The sequence below is a fragment of the Euprymna scolopes genome, chromosome 13 (assembly GCF_053919585.1).
Source record: "Euprymna scolopes isolate OS-2025 chromosome 13, ASM5391958v1, whole genome shotgun sequence".
Taxonomy (NCBI): domain Eukaryota; kingdom Metazoa; phylum Mollusca; class Cephalopoda; order Sepiida; family Sepiolidae; genus Euprymna; species Euprymna scolopes.
In genome coordinates, this window is record NC_136494.1 from 113,000,285 (window position 1) to 113,022,861 (window position 22,577).

Here is a 22,577-nt window from a genome sequence, read left to right on the forward strand (position 1 = left end):
CAGAAACTTTTAAACAATATGCAGGACTCATTTATCCTCCAAACTTTTAAAGATTTTCAGATGATTGTAAACAGTCGAATGAATTACATCAATAGCTGCAGACTAAGAAACTCTTAATTAACCCCGAGGAGAAAAGCTGAAATGTGACCATATTGTCGCTGGCTTGGAAAATATATGTCAGTGGCTTGGTGTGGAAACGACCAGTAATAAATACTTTTTGCTACAACTGGAAAAAAAACTTTGTCCTTTGTTTCTCTGCAAGACTTCCATACACAATGTTGAGTCTGTGTTAAAATGTAACTACAACATTACAGAGGTATTCATAAAGCAAGGGAAATAAATCAGCGCTTTATGTAACCAAGTAAAACTGAAAGACATAATCTGACAAAACTGCAAATTACAATAAAATTGCGCTATATGGGCTTTTGTAGTTCAATTAGCCAACATGGCTGACTGATGCTCACGTTATGTGTTAATTTAACATTTCAAAATCCGATTATAGGAACAAAATGTATTTTAATAGTTTTTGACGCAAAAAAAAGACTTTTTTTTTTTTTTTTGCGTCTTTTTTTTTTTTTTTTTTCTCAAACAAATTTTTACCAAAATCTTTTGCATTTAACAAGAATTTGACTAAAAACAAAACATAGGAATCGAAAAGTTGTAACTACATGCTTTTATTAAATGGGTTCATCACATTAGTCCATTTTGAAGACATTATTTTAATTATTTTTAGTTTTTAAGAATAACTTTTTTTTTTTTTTTTTAAAGTACTTGCAACTCCTTTTTCTTTTAAAAAAATTGATATTTATTTTATTAGTTTTAATAGTTTTTGCATCAAAAACCATTAAAATGCATTTTGTTCTTGCATTCAGATTTCGCAATAAACACATGTAGTCACAACTTCATTTGCTGTTTTCTCTCTTTTAGTCAAATTCTTGTTAAATGCAAAAGATTTCGGTAAAAAATTATCTAAAAAAAAACAGAAGACACAAAAAAAACTTTTTTTTTTTTTTTTTTTTTTGCATCAAAAACTATTAAAACACATTTTGTTCTTATAATCGGATTTTTCAATTTTAAATTACCGTGTGACATCAGCATCAGTCGGCCATGTTGACTAATAGACCTACGAAAGCCCATATAGCCTAAAATGGATATTTACTTGTAATCAAACTTCTATTTGTTTAAAAATGAATAATTTTCAGAGGATACCTATTTCTTCATTCAAGTATATCAAAGAGTTTTTTTGTTTTTTTTTTACTTTGAATCCGATTTTCACTTATGACCAATACTATAGAAGCACCTGATTTTCTTAGATGTGATCAGATACCAGAAAAAAGTGAGGGGAGTTATCAATTGTAAAAGCTAACAATTCAAACATATGATTGATATTTTTAGTTTCAATCTTATTAATATTTTATTTTTTATTTGTTGATGTTAGTTTTTTATTTGTTGATGTTAGTTTTTTATTTGTTGATGTTAGTTTTTGATTTCATTTGTCTTTTTTTTGATTTCATTTGTCTTTTTTTTGATTTCATTTGTCTTTTTTTTGATTTCGTTTGTCTTTTTTTTGATTTCGTTTGTCTTTTTTTTTGATTTCGTTTGTCTTTTTTTTTTTTATTTCGTTTGTCTTTTTTTCTTCTCTCTTTTTAGGTGATGTGGTTCAGCAGTGGCGGCACCAAATCTGTCGTCCATACAGATGCCGTGGATAATCTGAACTGTATCTATCGAGGAGATAAGGAACTTTTCTTTGTCGATCCGAAATACAAGGAAAAGGTATGAACCCGTTCTAATCATCACCCCTTTTTTTTTTATTTGTAGTTATTTTTACATCAGTAAGAAAGAGTAATGTAAAAAAAAAAATTAATGATATGAAAATGATAACTGGAAAACTTTTAATTTCCGTAATATTTCAATTATTCAGACTACTGTTCTTATTTTGAGTGTTATTTTCATGAAGTTTTGGTTGATGTAATAACCAACTTTCTTCGGGTTTATTTTGTTAAAATCAGGAATCTTTCTGTCAAATAGACTCAATTGTTTTCAGCAATTATTTATTTTTTTTTTTATTAATGTGCAATACTTCTATTGAACATGACTTAACACGAACCCTTCTGATTATGATCTGTGGAAAAGACTGGAAATGACCAAACCGTCACCGAACAGTTAATTGGGACAAAAGATCAGACATAAAGTTCAATATATTTAGAGTTTATTTACAGCTGAGGAGTAGGAATGATTTTTTTTATTTAATGATAATTTACAGACTGTCTTCAGTTTGCGACAGTTCATGACAGGCTGTGGCTTAGAGCAGACGAAAAGATGAATTGGTCAACTGCCTGAGGAACATGGTCTCAACAGACAACTAAGATATGGATGTTAACGTTTGGAGGGTCGTTTTCCGTAATGTCTGCAAAATGTGTTCGAGTTGTGTTTTCTTTAGTGAGTTCTCTTGTTTTGTATTTTTATATTTGTGAGCCATTATGCTTGCCCCATCGGCAGTTGTCAATGTGAGAGATGATGACATGGCCAGAATAGATGAAAGACAAAAAGACCACAGCACACAACTGCGTGGATTTGGTGATTATCAGGAGAAAGTACATGGAATCACATCAGCACCTTTTTCAAAAATAACTGCAGATTTAATGTTGCTGATCAGATTGTAAAAAGAAAAAAATGAGATTTGCATTAAGATGACTTTTTTGACGTTTTCAGTCACTCCTCTCGTATGCAAATTATATTCATGATTTTTAAAAATGTAACTAGCCCTTGCTCCACGTCCAGACGTAGCTAGCGCTCGCTCCACACCCAGACGTGGCTAGTCCTCGACACACTATGGCTAACCCTCGACACGTGGCCAGGCACAGCTAACGATCGCCACACAGCCAAACCTAATGACACCAATTCTCAAAAGTTCAACTCAAATTATATTTAAAATTCTTCATAACAGTAAGATAACAATGTCCAACTCTCAAATCCTTGTTTAAACTTCTCTATAACATGATGACAATTTTTAAACCGTCTTGTATTAATAATTCTCCAAAACATGGCAATGCAAACTTTTAAAAAATCTGACTCTCGTCTTGTAATTAAAACTTCTCCATAATCTGACAATTAAATAGTCCAACTCTTGACATGGTTGCGTCAACTTCACTCTTTTTGCCAAAATAATTTGTAATCTAAAAAGAAAAAACTTGAAAGCACTTCTGCAAAATTCGCATTACTAGGACGACTTAACTTCAACGTGCTCGGCCAAACACACAACCTATTCTCATTCACAATTCATCCTTATCACAGCCACTCCTCTCACATGCAAATTATATTTTGAAACCATACACATTTAGAGAAAATCATCTTATTTTCATGCACTAAGGGTTAGGTCCATCTTTATCGTAGAGTGGACACTTACTTTATAGTCGACGATACTGAAATTACTAATTTCTACATAAAGAAAACAAATAGGACACTGTACATTTTAATATGAATGGGAGTCAGTTGCGTTGGGTATAAAATAAGCATGCACATTTTACATGACATTTGTCCAGTCTTGAGAAACAATGGCTATTCCCTGTAAATGTAGCTGTGCATATAATTGTGAAGCAAGGATTACGCAATCTCCAACCACACCTTTCTTAATCGATACTGCTTTTTTTTTCTTTTTTTTTTTTTTTTATTATTACATTTTCCCCCCAAACAACGCACATTGCCACTTTGGTGTAGGGGGCTACTATCAGGGTCAGCAACTACTGGGGCACTATGTAGGGATTTGGGCAGCAAGATGTCGGTTCACATTGCACTTGAACTGCTGCATGTCAGTACAGTTAGGGAAGCAGGATCCTGGAATGGAATTCCAGAGTCTAGCGGTTCTGGGGAAGAAACTACTGGAGTAGAAAGATCTTTTACATCTAGGGATCTCTACTGTGTGGGGGTGGGATTTAGCTTGGTGACAACTGAAAACAATGTCCAGATAAGCAGAGAGCATATGCAGCATCTGGTCACCCATTTAAAACTAGCCAGGCTCAACATTACTTAACTTTGGTGATCTAATGGAAACTGGTGTGTCAAAATGATTACACCAGGGGAGTGTAATAGTGAACTGCATAATAAATACATTTTTCAAAATTTATTTTCATAATCATAGTGTGGTATTTAACAATGGTCTGTACTATTTTTTAAAGTTGAAAAAAAAAAAAAAATTGTCCTTAAGCTTCACCGGAAGTTATTAATTCACAGAAATTCTTCTGATGCTACCAAATCAGGCTGTCTGAAGATACTGACTTCTTGGCCTAAAATGCACCAAACATTGATGCTATTGTTTTTTTTCCTTTCCCTTCACAAAACTCAATCATGTTCTGCAAAATTAAAAATAAAACGACCCTATTCCTCTACAAAACAACCAAACGCCATGAATAAATATTTGAAGATATAATGAACTTGAAGCATAAAAATTCTTTTCAAAATTCCTGAATTCAGTATTAACTCAAAAATGGTTGATATGCCATAACACAAAACCAGAAAACCTATTACAATCTAAATAAGGTAACTATAAGAGGGAACCAGGCCAAAAGAAAAGCAAAAGCATGTGGAAGAACGAGAAGGAGAAAATATATGCAGAATAAAAGAACAGAAATAATCATACCTAAATTTTTTTTTAAATTTTGCACAAACGTTAGTCATAGTTAAAGTAAATTTTTGCTAGAACAGATTTTCCGGGATAACTCTGGTTTCTTCCCTAGGGAGCATTATAGGGGTAAAATTGCCCTCAAATCATTCATCTGTTCGGACTTTTCTCAATAACCACACCTTGGATTTAAAATTTTTGCACAAACATTAGTCAAGGTGAAAGTAAACTTTTAACTCCTGGAGGGAAACCCTGCATGCTCAGCTTGTTCAACTTAACACCTGTCTAGAAAAACATAGTGTTGTCTTCAACTAAATATATACATATTCATTGAAAAAGGAAAAAAAGATTTTTATATATTAGACTTTTTAGCCCCATTAAAATAGGTAAAAGGTTTGTTGACCGAGTGTTTTCTACTAAATTGATGGTTGAATATGGTTAAATTTGTGCTCATTTTTTTTTTTTTTTTTTGCATTAAATACTAATCTTATTAATCTTTAATTGTACATTGAATGGATGCTGTAATACTTAGTTTGCTGCACCTTATCATAACAAAGGCCCATACAAAATTTCAGCTAGATTCGTCCAATAATTTCTGAGAAATTGTGGAATGGACAGAAACAAAGAGAAATATAGATTCATGAATCTTTCATCTTTACTTCTAGGCTTCCTTGGAATGATTGATTTGAAAAAATAAAATATGACAATATTTGAAAATATTTGGTGCATTTGTAAAGTAATATTGCATTTATTTATTCTTTTTTTTTTTTTTTACTCAATTATCTTGAAGTCTTGAAATAAGGACGAAATATAAAAATAATTTTATTTTCCTTTTTCATTTTTTACATCACATTGGAAAAATATTTCCATAATTTTCATCATGTGTATTCATATTTAAGGATTGTTATATCAATCATAATTGTCAAAATAATAGAAAACATATTTTGAAAGAGTGGAGGGAGATTTGTACATGTTTTAAAGAAAAAAAGACTTTCTGACTGAACATTGTACGTGTGTGTATGGATGCGAAAATATGAAATTATGACAGAATAATCTCTGCTGTTATTCTAAAACCAATTTTGTGGAATTGGTTCCAAGTGATGAAATTTAAATTTTGTTTGTCTCAAAATCTTTATTTGCTTTTTCTTTTTTTAAATTTCAGATCGTTTTAAAAGAAAATGGTGCTTATTCTGATATTGATGTTGACAAGTAAGATTCCCTTTTTTTTCTTCCCATAATTCCACTTGTTTTAATCATGATTAAAAGGTATCAGATTGACTCTTTAGGCACAGAAATACAATTTATTTCATTATTTTTGGAGTCTTTTTACTTTCCTCTTCAAATTTTTTGAACAAATCACTATAACTTTGGCAATTGTGGCCTTGTAAACCAACACAAAACTTACCTTTAGAAAGTTGTTTTTTAGGAGTAGTCCGGTGAGCTGAGAACAAATATTGCATTTAAAATGGGTCCGGCAACTAGTTTTCACGATACTGAAAACATACTTTTTCGCATGTTTCATGTAGTAATGTAATACAGCAGCTGTCTTCTATCTTGGTACATAGAAGAAATTCTTGGGGGGGGGGGATTTTTTTAAAGTTTTTTTTTTTTTAAGGTAGGTTTTGTGTTGGTCTACCCAGTCACAATTATCATAATTTTAAAAATCTTTTAAACATCTCTTCTGAAAGTTTCCAATAAAGTCTATAAAAGTTTAAATATTTGAGATCCACTTTGTTGTCATCATTGTACTCTTGTTGGAAATGTATTAATCTCTCTGCATATAGCAACCATTTTTTCTTTTTTCTTTTTACTTTTATTCACCCCAAACAAAGGATATTGTTACTTGGATGTAAGGAGTTACTAGTTGGGACAGTGTCTACGAGGACACTATGTGGGGAGTTGAGAAGCAAGATTACATTTAAATTTCAACATCTTGCTATAGTCAATAAGCAGGGAACAAAGAGGGAATTCTAAATCTAGGAAGAAACTATTAAGGTAGAAAGCTTTCTGATATCTACATACTTCTACAGAGAAGGGGTGGGATTTTGCTGTCTGTTGGGATAGTCGGAGGTTTTTACATCGAGAGGGCACAAGTGCTATGAGTTTGTCAGAGCACATTCCATTAAAGAACTTGTAAACAGGCTGAGGGATGCAACATTGCAGGCAATGGGATGGGTTAGAGTTTGGTTCATAGTGCTGGACCTATTTGATTCGAGACTCTTTTTTGAAGAGAGAAACTAGTAGTAGATGCCCAACAATACTCTATGCATACTGTCATGTATGAATAGAAAGAGCCCATCTTAGCAGCAGCCTTGGTAATGTGCTCATTATATTTGTTTAAATTCATGTTTCCTGTGAATGTTCAACTATTGTTTATATATTATCGTATTAACAAATATGATGTGTCTAAAAGAAAAAGAAAAAGTTGTTTAGCATATAACATTCAAAGTTTATTTACATAGTGACTATGACTGGCCATTAAAGGGTACCTAAAGAAATGTAAATCCAGGAGAGTCTATGCAAACAAGAAATGCAATGTACAATACAAAAATGTTAGAAATAAAAGCATGTGAATGAGTAGACATGTAAAATTAAAAGACAAATCTGTATGCTACATGTACCCGTGGTGGAATGCTACATGTACCCGTGGTGGAATGCTGCATGTACCCGTGGTGGAATGCTGCATGTACCCGTGGTGGAATGCTACATGTACCCGTGGTGGAATGCTGCATGTACCCGTGGTGGAATGCTGCATGTACCCGTGGTGGAATGCTACATGTACCCGTGGTGGAATGCTGCATGTACCCGTGGTGGAATGCTGCATGTACCCGTGGTGGAATGCTGCATGTACCCGTGGTGGAATGCTACATGTACCCGTGGTGGAATGCTACATGTACCCGTGGTGGAATGCTACATGTACCCGTGGTGGAATGCTGCATGTACCCGTGGTGGAATGCTGCATGTACCCGTGGTGGAATGCTACATGTACCCGTGGTGGAATGCTGCATGTACCCGTGGTGGAATGCTGCATGTACCCGTGGTGGAATGCTGCATGTACCCGTGGTGGAATGCTGCATGTACCCGTGGTGGAATGCTGCATGTACCCGTGGTGGAATGCTGCATGTACCCGTGGTGGAATGCTGCATGTACCCGTGGTGGAATGCTACATGTACCCGTGGTGGAATGCTGCATGTACCCGTGGTGGAATGCTGCATGTACCCGTGGTGGAATGCTGCATGTACCCGTGGTGGAATGCTGCATGTACCCGTGGTGGAATGCTGCATGTACCCGTGGTGGAATGCTACATGTACCCGTGGTGGAATGCTGCATGTACCCGTGATTGAAAGAAAATATTGTTTCAAAAATCAGATGAATTGATCAAGTAGTTTTATTTTTAAATAAGAAATAAAATTTTATGACTAACCAAGGAGCAACTGTTTTGTGACATCATTTTAAAAACAGTTTCAAAAAACGAGGAAGATGACTCAACGGAATTCAAACTTGCAAGATTTTTTCATGATACCATTGAATTCCTATTAATTGCCAAAAAAAAATTATTAATAAAAAATCAAACTAATTCATCAATTTACGTGATTTTTAGAATACAACATTTTCTACATCATTCAAACTTTTCTTTACTTTTACTTTTTTCGTTTAGGAGACATTCTGGACGATCTCCAATAATTGCATTCCCAAGACAAAGATGGCAGAAAGGGATACAGTTGATGTAATAGAAATCAGTGTTTGTTGAGATAGTTGACAGATCGATTTTTTAAATATGTCGTTTTAAGCAAAAACAATATTATATACTTGTCATGTCAAAAATAGTAATATATCCAAAAATTATGAAAATTGATCAAGTAAAAAAGTTATTTCTAGTAAAAGTAATTTTTATGGGAAATTGGGTAAAATTGTATTTTTCTTATATGTTATAAAGTAGATGAAGAGTTCATACACAGGGAACATAACTCGGAACACATTGTAGATGACATTCATGGTGTGCAATATTTGTAGTCTTCGCGATAGATATTTTCTTTTTTACCAAAAACCCAATAGCAGTTGTTCTATTTGAACTTTCAACAATTAAGTAATATTGTTTTTGCTTAAAATGACATATTTAAAAAAATCAATCTGTCAATTATCTCAACGAGCACCAAAGTCCCGAAGCTTGAAATGAAATAGGAGTCTTTTATTTCAAAATACTTTTTCTATAAAAATATAAATATTTCTATAGTATAGAAATATTTTATTTCAAAAAAATTTAATTTTAACACGTGTGTTATCATGAAACAATAAAAAAAATTTTTTTATTTTTTACATTTCTTTAGAGTTTTTTTAAAAACTAACGAAATTTTTTGAAATAAAATATTTCCATATGAATGTATTTTAAATATTAAAAAAAATAACAGAAGAAACGTTAAAACTAAAATAATCTTTTGAAATAAAATATTTCTATATATCTGTATTTAGTTTTATGCTTAGTGACTTCCATTCTTGTCAACAGCATCCAATTCCGCCAGCTTTGTTTTTGGAGTGCAATTTTTTTTTTTAAAGATAGTGTATTTATCAAAGTTATATATGTGATGAACACATAGATACATTCTAACCTTCTATAAAAGTATTATTAATACATGTGGAATTGTTGAGATATTTCAACAGCGTGTATGCTACGATTGTAACAAAAGCTGTTTTCCAATTTATAATACTTAATTTCTTACTAGCAAGGAAACCCGACGTCACCCGGGATTTAATGATCATCAGTGAATGTTTCACACTCTCATATTTTTGTCATCAAAATCAGTGAAATCATCCATTTTTCAATCAAATTGTCTGATTTCCTGCTCTAGTTGGGGACTCATTGCAGTGCACAAGGAGAAAGTTTCACATGTCTCCCCACAATAACTTAGTCCACAGTACATTGCACCGTAGAGAACCTACTCTTGATTTTATGAAATTATTTTCCTATATAATGACTTTAATTAATTTAAAATGCAAAAGTCAAGTATCATGGTTCAATTGTGCTCCAAACAGAAACATTCATTTTGAATGTGCCCCTGTCATATCAAAGAACCTATTGTTGCTTTTATATGCCTGGTCTTTCAGCTTGTGCAGTTATAATTGCTTGAATTTAAGTTTAAGATGAAAAGATCAAGTATCATATTTTAATTGTGCTTTAAACAGAAATATTCATTTCGAACACACCCCTGTCATATCAAAGAACCTACTTTTGATTTTATATACCGGGCCTTTCTGCTTGTGTGGTAATAGAACTTCTCAAATGCACTTGTGATGTTAGGCTGTATAAAGTGTTAATTTCGTCAAACTCACTTATTCATTCTTTCATCAGATTTTTTTGATTATTGATACCTATCGAAGACATTCTGATACAAAACCTATCTAAGAACACTGCCAAATACATAAAGTACATTTGTGAAGTTTCATAAAAATCGGGCAGATGTTTTAGAGTTCGTAGGGAATGAACTCACACACACAAAACTCCTTAATATGATAATAGAGATAACAAAGCTAGCTACAAATATAAAAAAAGAAAAACCAAACAAAAAATGGTCCAATCAAGCGAGGCATTCATAATTTGACTTTATGTGAAGTGCAAACATGAAAGAAGGGTGGATCTTGTTTCGGATTAATCATTAAAATGATCTAAATTACAAAGCAAATAACAAAAATGAATTGAAAACGTTAAATGTTTAAAATGCTTATTAAAATATTTAAATATTAAAATGTGAAATAATTATTCCTCTTTAAAAACAAATTTATTCCTTCAAATTGCAATCATTTGCATATGAATCAAATTATGGTAGAGAATGAAGTAGTCTGAAAACAGGAATTTAAAAAAGCTTAAAGCTTAACACAACCCCCAAATAAAATCGTCAGTTTTGGCAAATAGGGACATTGATTTATTTGTTTATTAAAACATTTTTAAAAAATGCACCAAAAAATAAATACTTTATAAAATAAAATATGTATTAGATACATTTGAAGCCAAAACAAGACATTATAATAAAATAAACATTTATTTTTGTTTAAAATTTATAAATATATTTCGAAAGTTATACTTCATCCTCAGTATTTCTTTTTTTCTTTTTTTTTTTTGTCATGTTGTTGTTGGAGCAGAGAATCAGTAAGTAGAAGTCCGTTTGTTGTTTTTCACGGTAGTATTTTCAAATGTCAGAATGAAAAAAAATACTTGGGATGAAGTGTAACTTCGAAATATACTTATAAATTTCAAACAAAAATAAATGTTTTGTAATAATGTGTTGTTTTGGCTTCAAACGTATCTAATATGTATTTTATTTTATTAAAACTCGATCAACGCTTCTATCAAGGAACACTCACCCCTAACAAATAGTTTTCCCTTTTTTTGTCAAAATAAATCTTTCCTGATATTAAAAATCGAGTTTGCAACAAAAAAGCAACACAACTGAGGTTTATTATCCATTTGTTTATCATGTACACGAGTTGATCGGAAGACACCGATATAAATCTGAAGTTGTTTAGATCATTTACTAGGGTCCTTAAATCCTTATTGATCCCTTCATTCCTCTGCTTGTTTTACAAGTATTTTAATGGTAGTTGTTCTGATGAACAAGCCCTTGTACCCCCTCGACATAAATACCCCTAACCCTAACCTGACAAGCAACAAAATCTCACCCCTACACAGTAAAGATCCCCAGATGTAAGAAACCCTTCTACTCTAATAGTTTCTTTCTTAGGACTTCCGGGTCCTGCTTCCCTGACTGTACTAACACGCAGAAATTAAAGTGTAATATAAAGACATCTTGCTGCTCAACCCCCTACATAGTATCCCTGCAAATTATGTCCCAGATAGTAGCACCATACATCAAAGTGGTACTGTGCTTTGTTTGTGGTGAAAATGCAATTTAAAAAAAAATCCCCCCCCCCCACACACACACACTTGGGAGTCACCACTTATCAAGGCTGAAGGCACTCGAGGATAAGAGTTAATGAATTTAAGGTGGTGGTGTAGTAATTACTTATGGTGTAAATTGGGTAGAATTTGATTAAGGAGGACAACTTAACAGGAATTTGTTTACATTAGACTTGAAGGCTACCATGTTGTATTTAACTGGAAAACAATCCAGTAAAATATTGTTCCAAAGGCAGCAATTATTTTCCATATATTATTTTTTTTTTTATTTCTGACTTTCTTTTTTTTTTCAATTTTTCTATTCCAGGATGGATTACACCAAATATCCTGAATTGGCCAACATTGAATATCATCATGTGAATATTTCAGCTGGCGACTGTCTTTATATTCCTTATCTTTGGTATGAAATTATCTTTTTGTATTTTGCAATATAACCACAAATGATATTCTAGTAGGCATTCAAAAAGTAATGTTTTTTTTTGTTTTTTTTTTTCATTCCACTCGAATGGATCAGAGGGGTTTGCAAATTGCATTGTTATGATTACTGAACTCGCGCATTCACAACCTGAAAGTTTAATCTCTTTTGCAAATATTGATGGTGTGAGACTCTAAGAAAGCAACCCCTGTCATGGACATGCTTCAGAAGCAGAGAGGCATTATTAAATTCCTGGCAAAAGTACATTGGGAATGTTGTTGACTATGTAGAAAATTAAATTCTAGAACACAAAAGCGTGCTTGTTTTAATGGCACCACTCCTGCCTTCATAGTTCTTCAACTTTTTGAGTAAAAAAAAATAAGAGGCTTTACTTTTGTCATAACCCTTAGATGACAAAGTGTGCTCCGGATGCCCATGCACAGCCATCATTCATTGCTGGCAAAAGTGCATTGAGAATAATAGCGACTAAAATGTACAAGGGTCGTTCCAAAAGTAATGCGTTACTTTTGGAACGACCCTTGTACATTTTATGTGTAGGCGGTGCAGACCATAACTCTTGCTGAAAATAATTACGTACCTTCATCTGAGATTAAACATAATTATTAAAAATAACAAGCTTTTCTTTCTATATTAATAAAATTGTAAACCAACTTTGTATGTTTTTCTCGCCATTATATAAATCAGATTATTATGCACTAAATTATATTTTTAATTTATTTATTAAAATCAAATGCAAAATGAAATTTTAATATTATTTAAAAAAAAATTTCAAAATGAAATCGACCAGAATGCATTTTGGTGTCTTCCTCAACAATCTGCTCTTGTAATTTTTTGTCAATAATTAAAGAAAACAAAAAGAATGGCTACTTTGTGACCCTTCAAATTTTAAAAGGAATCTGAAAAGAAATAACACTTAGAAAGTCATTTCCACTTTCAAAATTTTTGGCAATTCTTTTATATATTAAAAGATTTAAAGTTTTGGAAATTATTTATATTCAATAATTTTCTAAATAGTAATTCAGACGATATTACTTTAACAAAATTAGTTATAAGAGGTTAATATAGTTTGCTTGAAGTATTGTTTCATGTGCAGGGCTCTACATTGCGAGTGATTTCTTTTCAAAATGGCGACTAGAAATAATGAAACGCTTATCTTTTGGTGATTGTGTTTCTTTTACTGACACTCTTCCAAAGCTCACTACTGAGTGAAAAATATCTTTTCAACTTTTTTTTTTTTTTTTAATAAAACGAGCAAAGTCAAATTATTTAAACAATAAAAGGTTTAACAAAACAATATACTTTTTTGTTAACAAAGGCTGTTTAAAAAACATCTGAGGAAATTCAAATGTTTATTACGTTCAAGTATCAACATAAAATTCGGTGTATATTTAGAATTACACTTATTAAAAAAAAAAAAAAAAATCTTTATGATGTACATACTCGTCATAGAACGAAGATGTCATATTCTAAAAATCATGTAGGTTTGGCTAATTACTTTTCTATTTTGCTAGTAAACGAAAATATTTAGTTGTCAAAGGTCAGCTAAAGATAAATTTGTCCGTAGTCTTGGTGTGTATATAAAGAAAATTTAAATATATAGAAAGCAATACAATGCAGATGTGTAACAGGGAGACACAAACTGAAGCAAATTTAGACATAATCGTGGAATAAGATATACAAATTCACCTTTATTAATACAATATGTATTTATATATGCATTTTTTTAATATTTCACATGTATTGTTTTCTTACTTACATCAGCATGGTTAAATTGGGGATTTGTATTGTAATATTTCAGGAGACATGCCTCTGTCAGACATGTGTTTGACTTTCAAACATGCATATTATGGCTATTGTAAAAATGAGCAATTCTACAGAAATTAACCTCTAAGAACCTAATGTCTTCATCTTCCCTAACGGATATATACATACAGTTAGGGACCGCTTGTGAATTTGATACTTCCATGAAACGTCCTCCTTCGGAGGAAGCTGTTTCAACCTGTGTATGGTGAGTGCTGCTTTGGTATGGGTTGTCAGACACATCCATAATCTCTAGCGTAATTAAACGCTTAGTGATTTTGGATAAGAAATACAATTAAGACTATCATAAAGCTCATCAAATGTCATTATGATGATCGTCGGAGCAGGGGTGCAACAGTGACAACTAATCAGCCGTGCCACAATATTACTTTGATTATTCAAATGCTTTGCATGTTTCACTGTTACGAAAATTCTCTACTTGTCTTGTTTTTCAGGATTCACCAAGTCCGTTCGTATGGCAGCAATGTAGCCGTAAATATTTGGTGGAATCACGACGAGGGCTTGAAACTGGATCCTCAAAAATGCCAAGATGAATGTGATCCAACTCTGAACTTGTCTGATGTCAATTTTGAAGTGGATCATGAAGTTTCAAATGATGATGAGGAGGAGGAGGAAGAGGATGATGAAGAAGACTGGAAGTGAGTCTTTTATCAACATATCATGCTACCCCATCCCCACTCTTTTCTTTCTTATTTCTCCCTTTTTTTGTGTTTTTAACTTCTATTTTCATTTCTATTCTCTTTCTAATTTTGTTATATTGTAATGTTGTCTGTAATCTCTTTTGATAAAATTATTGCATGTAAATAATTTCCAAAAACATTCGCTATTTTAATACATGATGATTTGCTAAGAATTTTAAAGCCTATTTAAATCAAATGCTTTCTATTTGACAGCTTAAATACTTCTAAATTCTTTTCAAATTCCTAAAGGGTCATGCAATAATTTATCATTTGCTTGCTTTTTCAATTATTAACAAGAAATAAAATGGTCAACTTGTTTACAAAACATGGAAATACATTTTGGTAAATTTAATTTGATAATTATTTTAATAAGATTTTTTTTAGCTGTTTTTTTTTTTAGTATATTTTTTCTTGCAATAAATATTCAGTTAATAATAAATTAATAAACGACTCAATTCTTATAATTTTGAGAAAAGACTAAATAGACGTATGAGAAGTTTTATATTTTTGTTAATTTAGACGTTAATATTATGAAAGCATCCAATTATTAATCTTTGTTTTCACAAAATTCTTTCCTTGCTAAGTCTTTTTATATGCAAATTGCTCTAAACAAGACACAAAGCCACTTGATGTAAGGAGCTTAGAAAATAATACTGCTTCAAAGCAAAAACTAGTCAATGATTAGTGTTAGATGAGTAGATTCCAACCAAAATAATAGAAATTCTTCCTCCTTTGTCAGAAACATCACTCATGGAATTTGAGGATTAAAGAAGAAAATATGAAAAGAGAAAGTTACAAGGCTGCCAAAAGTTTTAACTACCCTGGAGAGTTGCAACTTTGTTGATTGACGTTTATGTATTAAATTACCAAAAAAAAAAAAATGGTACTTGTGCAGAAAATGATCCATTTTTCTGTGAACATTGCTTCTGCATATTCTGGCAGCTTATGTAAACCACCAGATTATGGTGAAATGCTCAATCGATGAAAATCGCTTGACCAGATAACAATACAACAAAATAGTCTACTTATGCAGAGAACGGTTTTTCCATGTAAATCTTTCCAAATAAATAACCTAGTGCCTAACCTTAACAGAAAATATATGGAGGAGACCAAAAAGAGACAAAAATGTAAAAAAAAAAAAAAAAAAATCCTTGAAACAATAGCATTTCTTTAAAAACAAAATTACCCCCCCCCCAAAAAAAAAAAATAAAAATATTTTCTTTAAAAAAATATAAAGAAAAAACAAATATTTTTCAAATCTTTTCTCACAAAAACAACAAAAAAAAATGTAAATTATATATATCAATATGATAGTGCGTATGTTATTTATTTCATTGTTATGGATTTCCATTTTTTGTAATAATTTTACCAAGAATTCTTCATAAGTGTTGGTTTCAGTTTCGATTATAGCTGATGATACGCAAGTCATTTATTTTTTTATAAATTATTTTATCAAGAATTCTTCCGAAGTTTTGGTTTTGATTCAAGCTGATGCACTCAAGTTGTATGGATATAGTTTTTATTTTTGAAATCGCAACTATCTAATATATAAAAATCGATAGAACATTAACTCTATAATGATATATACAAAATCTGCAAGAATTAAAATATTATATTTAAGCGTACTTTACGACCGGGCTATGCTAGCTTAGACAAATACTTTTGCAGTTTTAACAAAACAGCTACAATAATATCAGGGCATCTCCATTTACACTGAACATCCACAGAATCCCAACATCAATATATCACATATGAAAGAGTTCGCTGTAGAATTTCTTGCTATTGAAGATAATCGTTCATAAGGAAAGTTTGCTTTGCTTAAAAAATAATTTTTATATTGAATGACAAAATCCATCTTTTGAACATTTCCATCTCCAACCATCAATTGACTGTGAGTAATAGTTCAATGCCCATCATAAATTACGGATTTCATAGAATTGGTTATTAGCCGATGCTTGGCAATCCATTGAATCATTTCGAAATTGGCAGACAATTTCATGACAAGTTGGAATATTGTTATTTATTCAGTCTGCATTAAATCATTGTCATAAACATTGTTTACAAGACTTGTTGGACGCATTCTAAGAACTTGGTGGCCATTTTCTTTCTAGCCTGCTGTGTCTACATATTACTTTATGTGACTATTAAGTTTGCCTTTGTGTAAAGCATCCCCTCTTCCCACAATGCAATGCATAAAAGATGAGTTTGTCTTTGTTTATTATGAGCCAAATACAAAGTAAAAAATGTATTTTTTTTTTTTTTTTTTTACTTTAATACATCCCAATGATAGGCTCATAAGAGTAGTGGTTGATGGGCAGAAATCAGAGGCCCACTGTATTAATGCTGGAGTCCCTCAGGGATCCATCCTGGGCCCAACTCTCTTCCTGATCTACATCAATGATCTCCCAAAACACATACTTAAATCATTCGTTGACATCTATGCTGATGACACGACCATCTATGGCAACACATCAAAGGCCGTAAATGACAAAGTTCTCTCTGATTCTCTCTTCTCTGATCTTGAGCATGTGATACAGTGGGGGAAGAGGTGGCTGGTTACTTTTAATGCATCTAAAACCAAGCTCCTATCTTTACATTATCAATGCTCTGATCCCCATCTGGCATCAATTGAAATGGATGGCTCTTGTTTTGGGGAGGCTCCATGTTTTGACAAGCTTCTGGGTTTGACCTTTACTCCTGATCTGAAATGGAACACATACATCAAGTCTGTTGCCAAGGTCGCTGGGAAAATGGTGGGATCCTTCTACCATTCCAGGAGATATCTCACTACTGATGCAATTCTCTATCTATATAAAACCCGTCTAACTAAAACCACCGTCAATAATTTTCCCCACTGTTTATCTGTGTCTAAATCAAAAAGGTAGATTCCATGAACAGCGCTTCTTTCTTAGAATTGCACACCTGTGGAACTCTCTTCTGTTTGCCTGTTTCCCAACTGACTACAACTTGGATGTCTTCAAGTTTAACATAAACAAATTCCTGTTTAATCACCCCCTTAAATAAGACACTTTATCAAATCTCCAATGCTAAGTATTACTGCGATACTATCCCATTGATTACTGTACACACAATTAAGCTTATCACCGAGTCGCTTCCGGGCCTTGATAAGTGGTGACCTCCATGTAAAAAAAAAAGAAAAAAAGTATATTAAGGAACATAATTCTACTTAAAGTTATGACTTATGTCCATTTGCCTTTGTTTATTATGAGCCAAAGACAAAGTAAAAAAAATGTCTTTTTTTTTTTTCTCTCCCTGCAGGGTATCCTAAGTAGGTTGTGCAGTTTGTTATAACATTTAAATTTTTGCTTTTCAGTACGTTAAAGTAGTAGTAAAACAAGCATTAGGATTGAACCCTGTTGTGTTGCGACAGGAACTGGAACTTGGTAGATAGTGTAGGAACAGTCAGAGGGTTTGTGTTTTTTTTTTTTGTTTTTTTTTTTTTTTTTGTTTTTTTAACCCTATCTGAGGAATCAGATAATAGTTGCCCATATGTAAAAATAATACTCCATTGGCAAATTGTGGCTTTGTAGACATGTATTGATACCCATGGATGTGTAAAGTTTTCTAGCGCAGTGAAGGGAGTTCAATTTCCTGCCAGCAGTTTTAATGTTAGGCCAAGGAGTGTGAATGATGGACTCTTGTGTAGACTGCTATTAGCCATGGTAATTGGTGATCAAGTAGGTTTCTTATAATTGTTAATTGAAAGGAGATTTGCTTCAGTAACATTAAATGTGACAATCAATTTTAGTCTCAATTAAATTACAGATTGGGACTAAAATTCTAAGGATTTTGTTTTGTTGAGAAATGAGAAGATATTCAGAGAAATACACTCTGATTATAGAAACAGGTGCCTTCTATTATATTTGCACATCTTTCTATTAGATGTTTGCATAAGAGAATAGCTTAGAAGAACTTTCCTTATTGCTGGATGAGATGACTGATGAGGAGTTTGATTTTAAAACCTTTCGCTAATCTTTTCTTTTTTTTTCTTTTATTCATTTTTTTCTTTAGTTTTTTTCTTTTCTTTTGTTTTTGTTTTATTCTTTTTCCTTTCCGTTTATTTTTTTTCCGTTTATTTTTTTTCCGTTTATTTTTTTTCCTTTTCTATTTTTTCCTTTTCTATTTTTTCCTTTTCTATTTTTTCCTTTTCTATTTTTTCCTTTTCTATTTTTTCCTTTTCTATTTTTTCCTTTCATTCTTTTTCCTTTTTCATTTTTCATTTTATTCTTTTTCTTTCAATTTTTCACTTTCATTTTTCTATTTTAAAGAATTTTATTTATTTTTTAACCCCTCCTACCCAAATATTATTCATTTTTGAAATGTAATTTTACCATTTTCATATTTTTGCATTGTTTCTTGTATTTCCTTTCAGGGCTTATTTCCTTGATATTCTGGAAGAAGAAGATGTCACTTTAGAAGAGATGTCAGAACTTGTTCTTGGAGTACGCAAGTTTAAGAAAATCACTTTTTGCATTCAATGCTTTTTTTTTCTATGAATAAGAAATCATTTTCGTCCATTGAGAAAGAAGAAAAACGTATTTATAAAAATAAGTCTTTCTTTATTTGTTTTTGTATCCATGTGAAGTCACATTCTTTTTAAATTCTTGAGATGCGGATTGATAATTTGGATTATTTGCAAAGATTTGTGGCATAATGGATGAAGTATTTGGTAAAATTCAGTTCTGAGCAACTCTTCTATAATTGTGAATTAAGACTTCTACCCAGTCATGGCTGACAGAACAAGAGCATGCTACTCTTATGGATTAAATAAAGGATTCTGTTTGAAATTCTGTTCCGTCTGCCTGCTTCCCACCTGACTACAACTTGGATGTCTTTAAGTCCAACGTTAACAAATTCCTAATGAACCGCCCCCTTAAGTAAACACTTCATCAAATCTCCACACTAACATAATGTACTTGCAATAACCCTTATCCCTGAGTGGCTTCCGGGCCTTGATAAGTGGTGACCACTGTGTAAAAAAAAAAAAAAGATTCCTGAGTTCGACAAGATACACTCAAAAAAGGTTGGAGGTTATATCAGCCGAAACGTTGTGAGAATAACTCTCAAGATGAGGTCTGCTGTTGAAATAATTTAAGTAATCTAAATAATTTAAATAAAGTTCTGTCATAAATTATGAACAACTTCAAGTTAAGAACTAATACGAATGATGAAGTTCATGAACTACATTGTTTTTTTGGATGTTCTTTATCGCATGTATTTAATCTTTAGTTTGTGGACAGGGTATGCCTAGTGCAATCTGAGATGTCTTCTGCAATTATATTACTCACTCAAAAATCAGTATAGTTCGTAAAAAATAAAGTATTATTTAAAATTGGGTGCTTGTTAAGATAGTCAACAGATTGATTATTTTTTTAAATGTTTTAAGCAGAAACAATCTTATATACTTAATTGTCATGACGAAAATAGTAATATATCTAAAAATTACGAAAATTCATTGAGTAGAATGTTATTTATAGATAAAAGTAATTTTTACAGAAAATTGGATAAAATTACATTTTTCGTAGACATTATAAAGTAAGGGACATAACTCGGAACAAATATTTTAAATTACTTATTCATGGCATGTAATATTTGTTGTCTATGGCAATAGATTTTGATTTTTACTAAAAACACAATATCAGGTGTTCTACTTGATAAATTTTCGTAATTTTTTAATATATTACTATTTTCGACACCACAAGTAAGTACGTAATATTGTCTTTACTTAAAACGACATATTTGACAAATAGGTCTGTCGTACTTAAAATTGCATTATAAAAAAAGATATTGATATTCTCGACTAACTATGAAAAAGTATTGAAGAATTTTAAAATAAGAATTTTATTTTTTGATGGTTTTATGCAATTACATGAAAGGTGATGAAATTTAATTCTACAGCAAAAAGCTTTAATCGATATGCTGCAAAGAAGGTAGGTTTCCTCTACCGTGCTAGAAAATTACTCTCACCTGAAACACTCTATAGCTCTACAAAGCCACCATCCAACTATACCGAGAGTATTGTTGCCATATTTGGGCTAATACATCTACCACTTGTCTCTGCCTTATAGACAGCGTCCAAAAAAGAGTATCCAATCTTGTCAGGCTCACACTATCAACCAAGCTCCAACCTCTGCCCCATCACTCCAATGTTGTATCCCTGTGTCTGTTTTACAAGTACCTTAATGGAATGTGAGCATTTGTACACTTTCAATGTACATACCCCTGACAAATCCATTTAGCAACAAAATCCCACCCCTTCACTCTAGATGCTGAAAAGCCTTCTACTCTAATAGTATTTTCCTTCATACTGCTAGACTTTGGAATTCCATCCCTGCTTCCCTGACTATACTTTAAAATGAAATGTAAACTGACATCGCACTCGTGTCCCTATATAGTCCCTTGTAAACATTATCCCTAACTCGTTAGACCCAAGTACCAATATGCCTTGTTTTATGTGAACAAAATGAAATGAGTATTAATTCCACCAATTTTTATCTCGTTTATTTTTTGTTTTTGTTTTTCTGCAGGATGCTTTAGCTGCAAAGTTGAAATCCATGAAAGTAGGTCATGGTTACGTCGACATGATCCACAAGGTAAGCATTTTCATAAACAAATTAATTTTAATCCGTTCACACCTCAGATTGTAGATTCTTCGTTCTGGATTTTGCGGAGTATGAATCCATTGATTGTTTCATCTTTGATACTTTAATTTTGTTAAAAATGATTTTGAATTCACAAAGTTTTTTTCTGATTTTTGTTTTTTTTTAATTTATGCTAACCAGTAATATATTTTTTTATTGATTTTTATACTCTGATGAAAAGATATCTTTGCAAGTCCATGGATTAAGGATTATTCTTGGTTGTGATTCATTTGATAGATTAATATTGTGATTTATTCAATTTTTATTTTCATCATCAATTTTCTTATTTTACACACACACACTGCTTATATCTCATACATACATATATATATATATATATATAAACAAATATCAAAATTATCTGATGAGTGTGAAAGACATGAAATATATTTGAATATATGATTGTTTTTCTTTTAGATTTTTAATTTATTTGATACTGACAAGGATGGAGTAATTACTAAATCTGAAGCGGAAGGAATCTCAGAAAAGGTTTGATTTTTCTTTTCTTTCTTTTTTAGTCATCTATATATCTATAAAAGTGAAAATGTCTGTGTGCTTACACTTTCCTACCAAATAACTCTGTCAGTTTTGGTCTACAGACTCGAGATTTGACATAAGGAGTATTGAGATTTGGGAAAATCTTTTTAATCCTTTTTCAACGAGAAATTTGGCTGTCAAGGGGGCAAAGTTCAACGATTTGACCTTTGAAAACTCTACCAAACTATTCTGCCAATTTTGGGTCTAAACACTTGAAATTTTAAATGTAGGTTACTTGGACATCGATCAAACTTTATAATTTGATTTGAGCCAAAAAAAATGTTAAAGGGTCAAAATTGGAGTCAAAGTTAAAAATGTTGACCTCTGCAGTTTCTACCAAATTATGCAGCCAATTTCTGGTCTAAATATTTAAAATTTTACATAAAGGGTATTTAGAGATCGGGCAAGTTTTTAATCGGTTTGGGTAAAAAAATTGAGCTGCCAAGGGGTCAAAGTTCAAAAGGTTTGACCTTTGCGGTGTCTAGCAAACTACTCAGCCAATTTTGGGTCTAAATATTTGAAAGTTATACATAATGGGTATTCAGATATGTAGCAAGCATTTTAATCAGTTTTGGGGCGAAAATTTGGCTGCCTAAAGGTCAAAGTTGAAGGAGTTCACCTTTGCAGATTCTACCAAAGTCCTCCAATTTTGGATCTAAACACTTGAAATTTTAAATGTAGGTAACTTGGACATGGGTAAAACTTTGTATTTTGATTTGAGACCAAAATAATAAATGTTAAGGGGTCAAAATTAAAAAAATCAATTGATCTCTGCGGTCTCTATGAAATTACTCAGACTAATTTTGGTCTAAACATTTGAAATCTTACATAAAGTGTATTCACACGTAGGGCAAGTTATGAACAAGGGCCCGAGCAAAGCCGGGCTGAACTGCTAGTATATATATATAAATAG

General features: G+C 31.9%; 1 protein-coding gene across 1 annotated transcript in view; it reads left to right on the plus strand.

Moving 5' to 3' along the window:
* Nucleotides 1–22,577, plus strand: part of LOC145292148 (tRNA wybutosine-synthesizing protein 5-like) — a 51,095-nt gene that overhangs the window by 21,207 nt on the left and 7,311 nt on the right. The window contains exons 3-9 of the mRNA XM_080138277.1: nucleotides 1,651–1,773; nucleotides 5,781–5,827; nucleotides 11,836–11,928; nucleotides 14,220–14,423; nucleotides 18,859–18,928; nucleotides 21,014–21,079; nucleotides 21,545–21,616. Coding sequence (XP_079994403.1) covers nucleotides 1,651–1,773; nucleotides 5,781–5,827; nucleotides 11,836–11,928; nucleotides 14,220–14,423; nucleotides 18,859–18,928; nucleotides 21,014–21,079; nucleotides 21,545–21,616 — 675 coding nt within the window. The remainder of the gene's footprint in view (nucleotides 1–1,650; nucleotides 1,774–5,780; nucleotides 5,828–11,835; nucleotides 11,929–14,219; nucleotides 14,424–18,858; nucleotides 18,929–21,013; nucleotides 21,080–21,544; nucleotides 21,617–22,577) is intronic.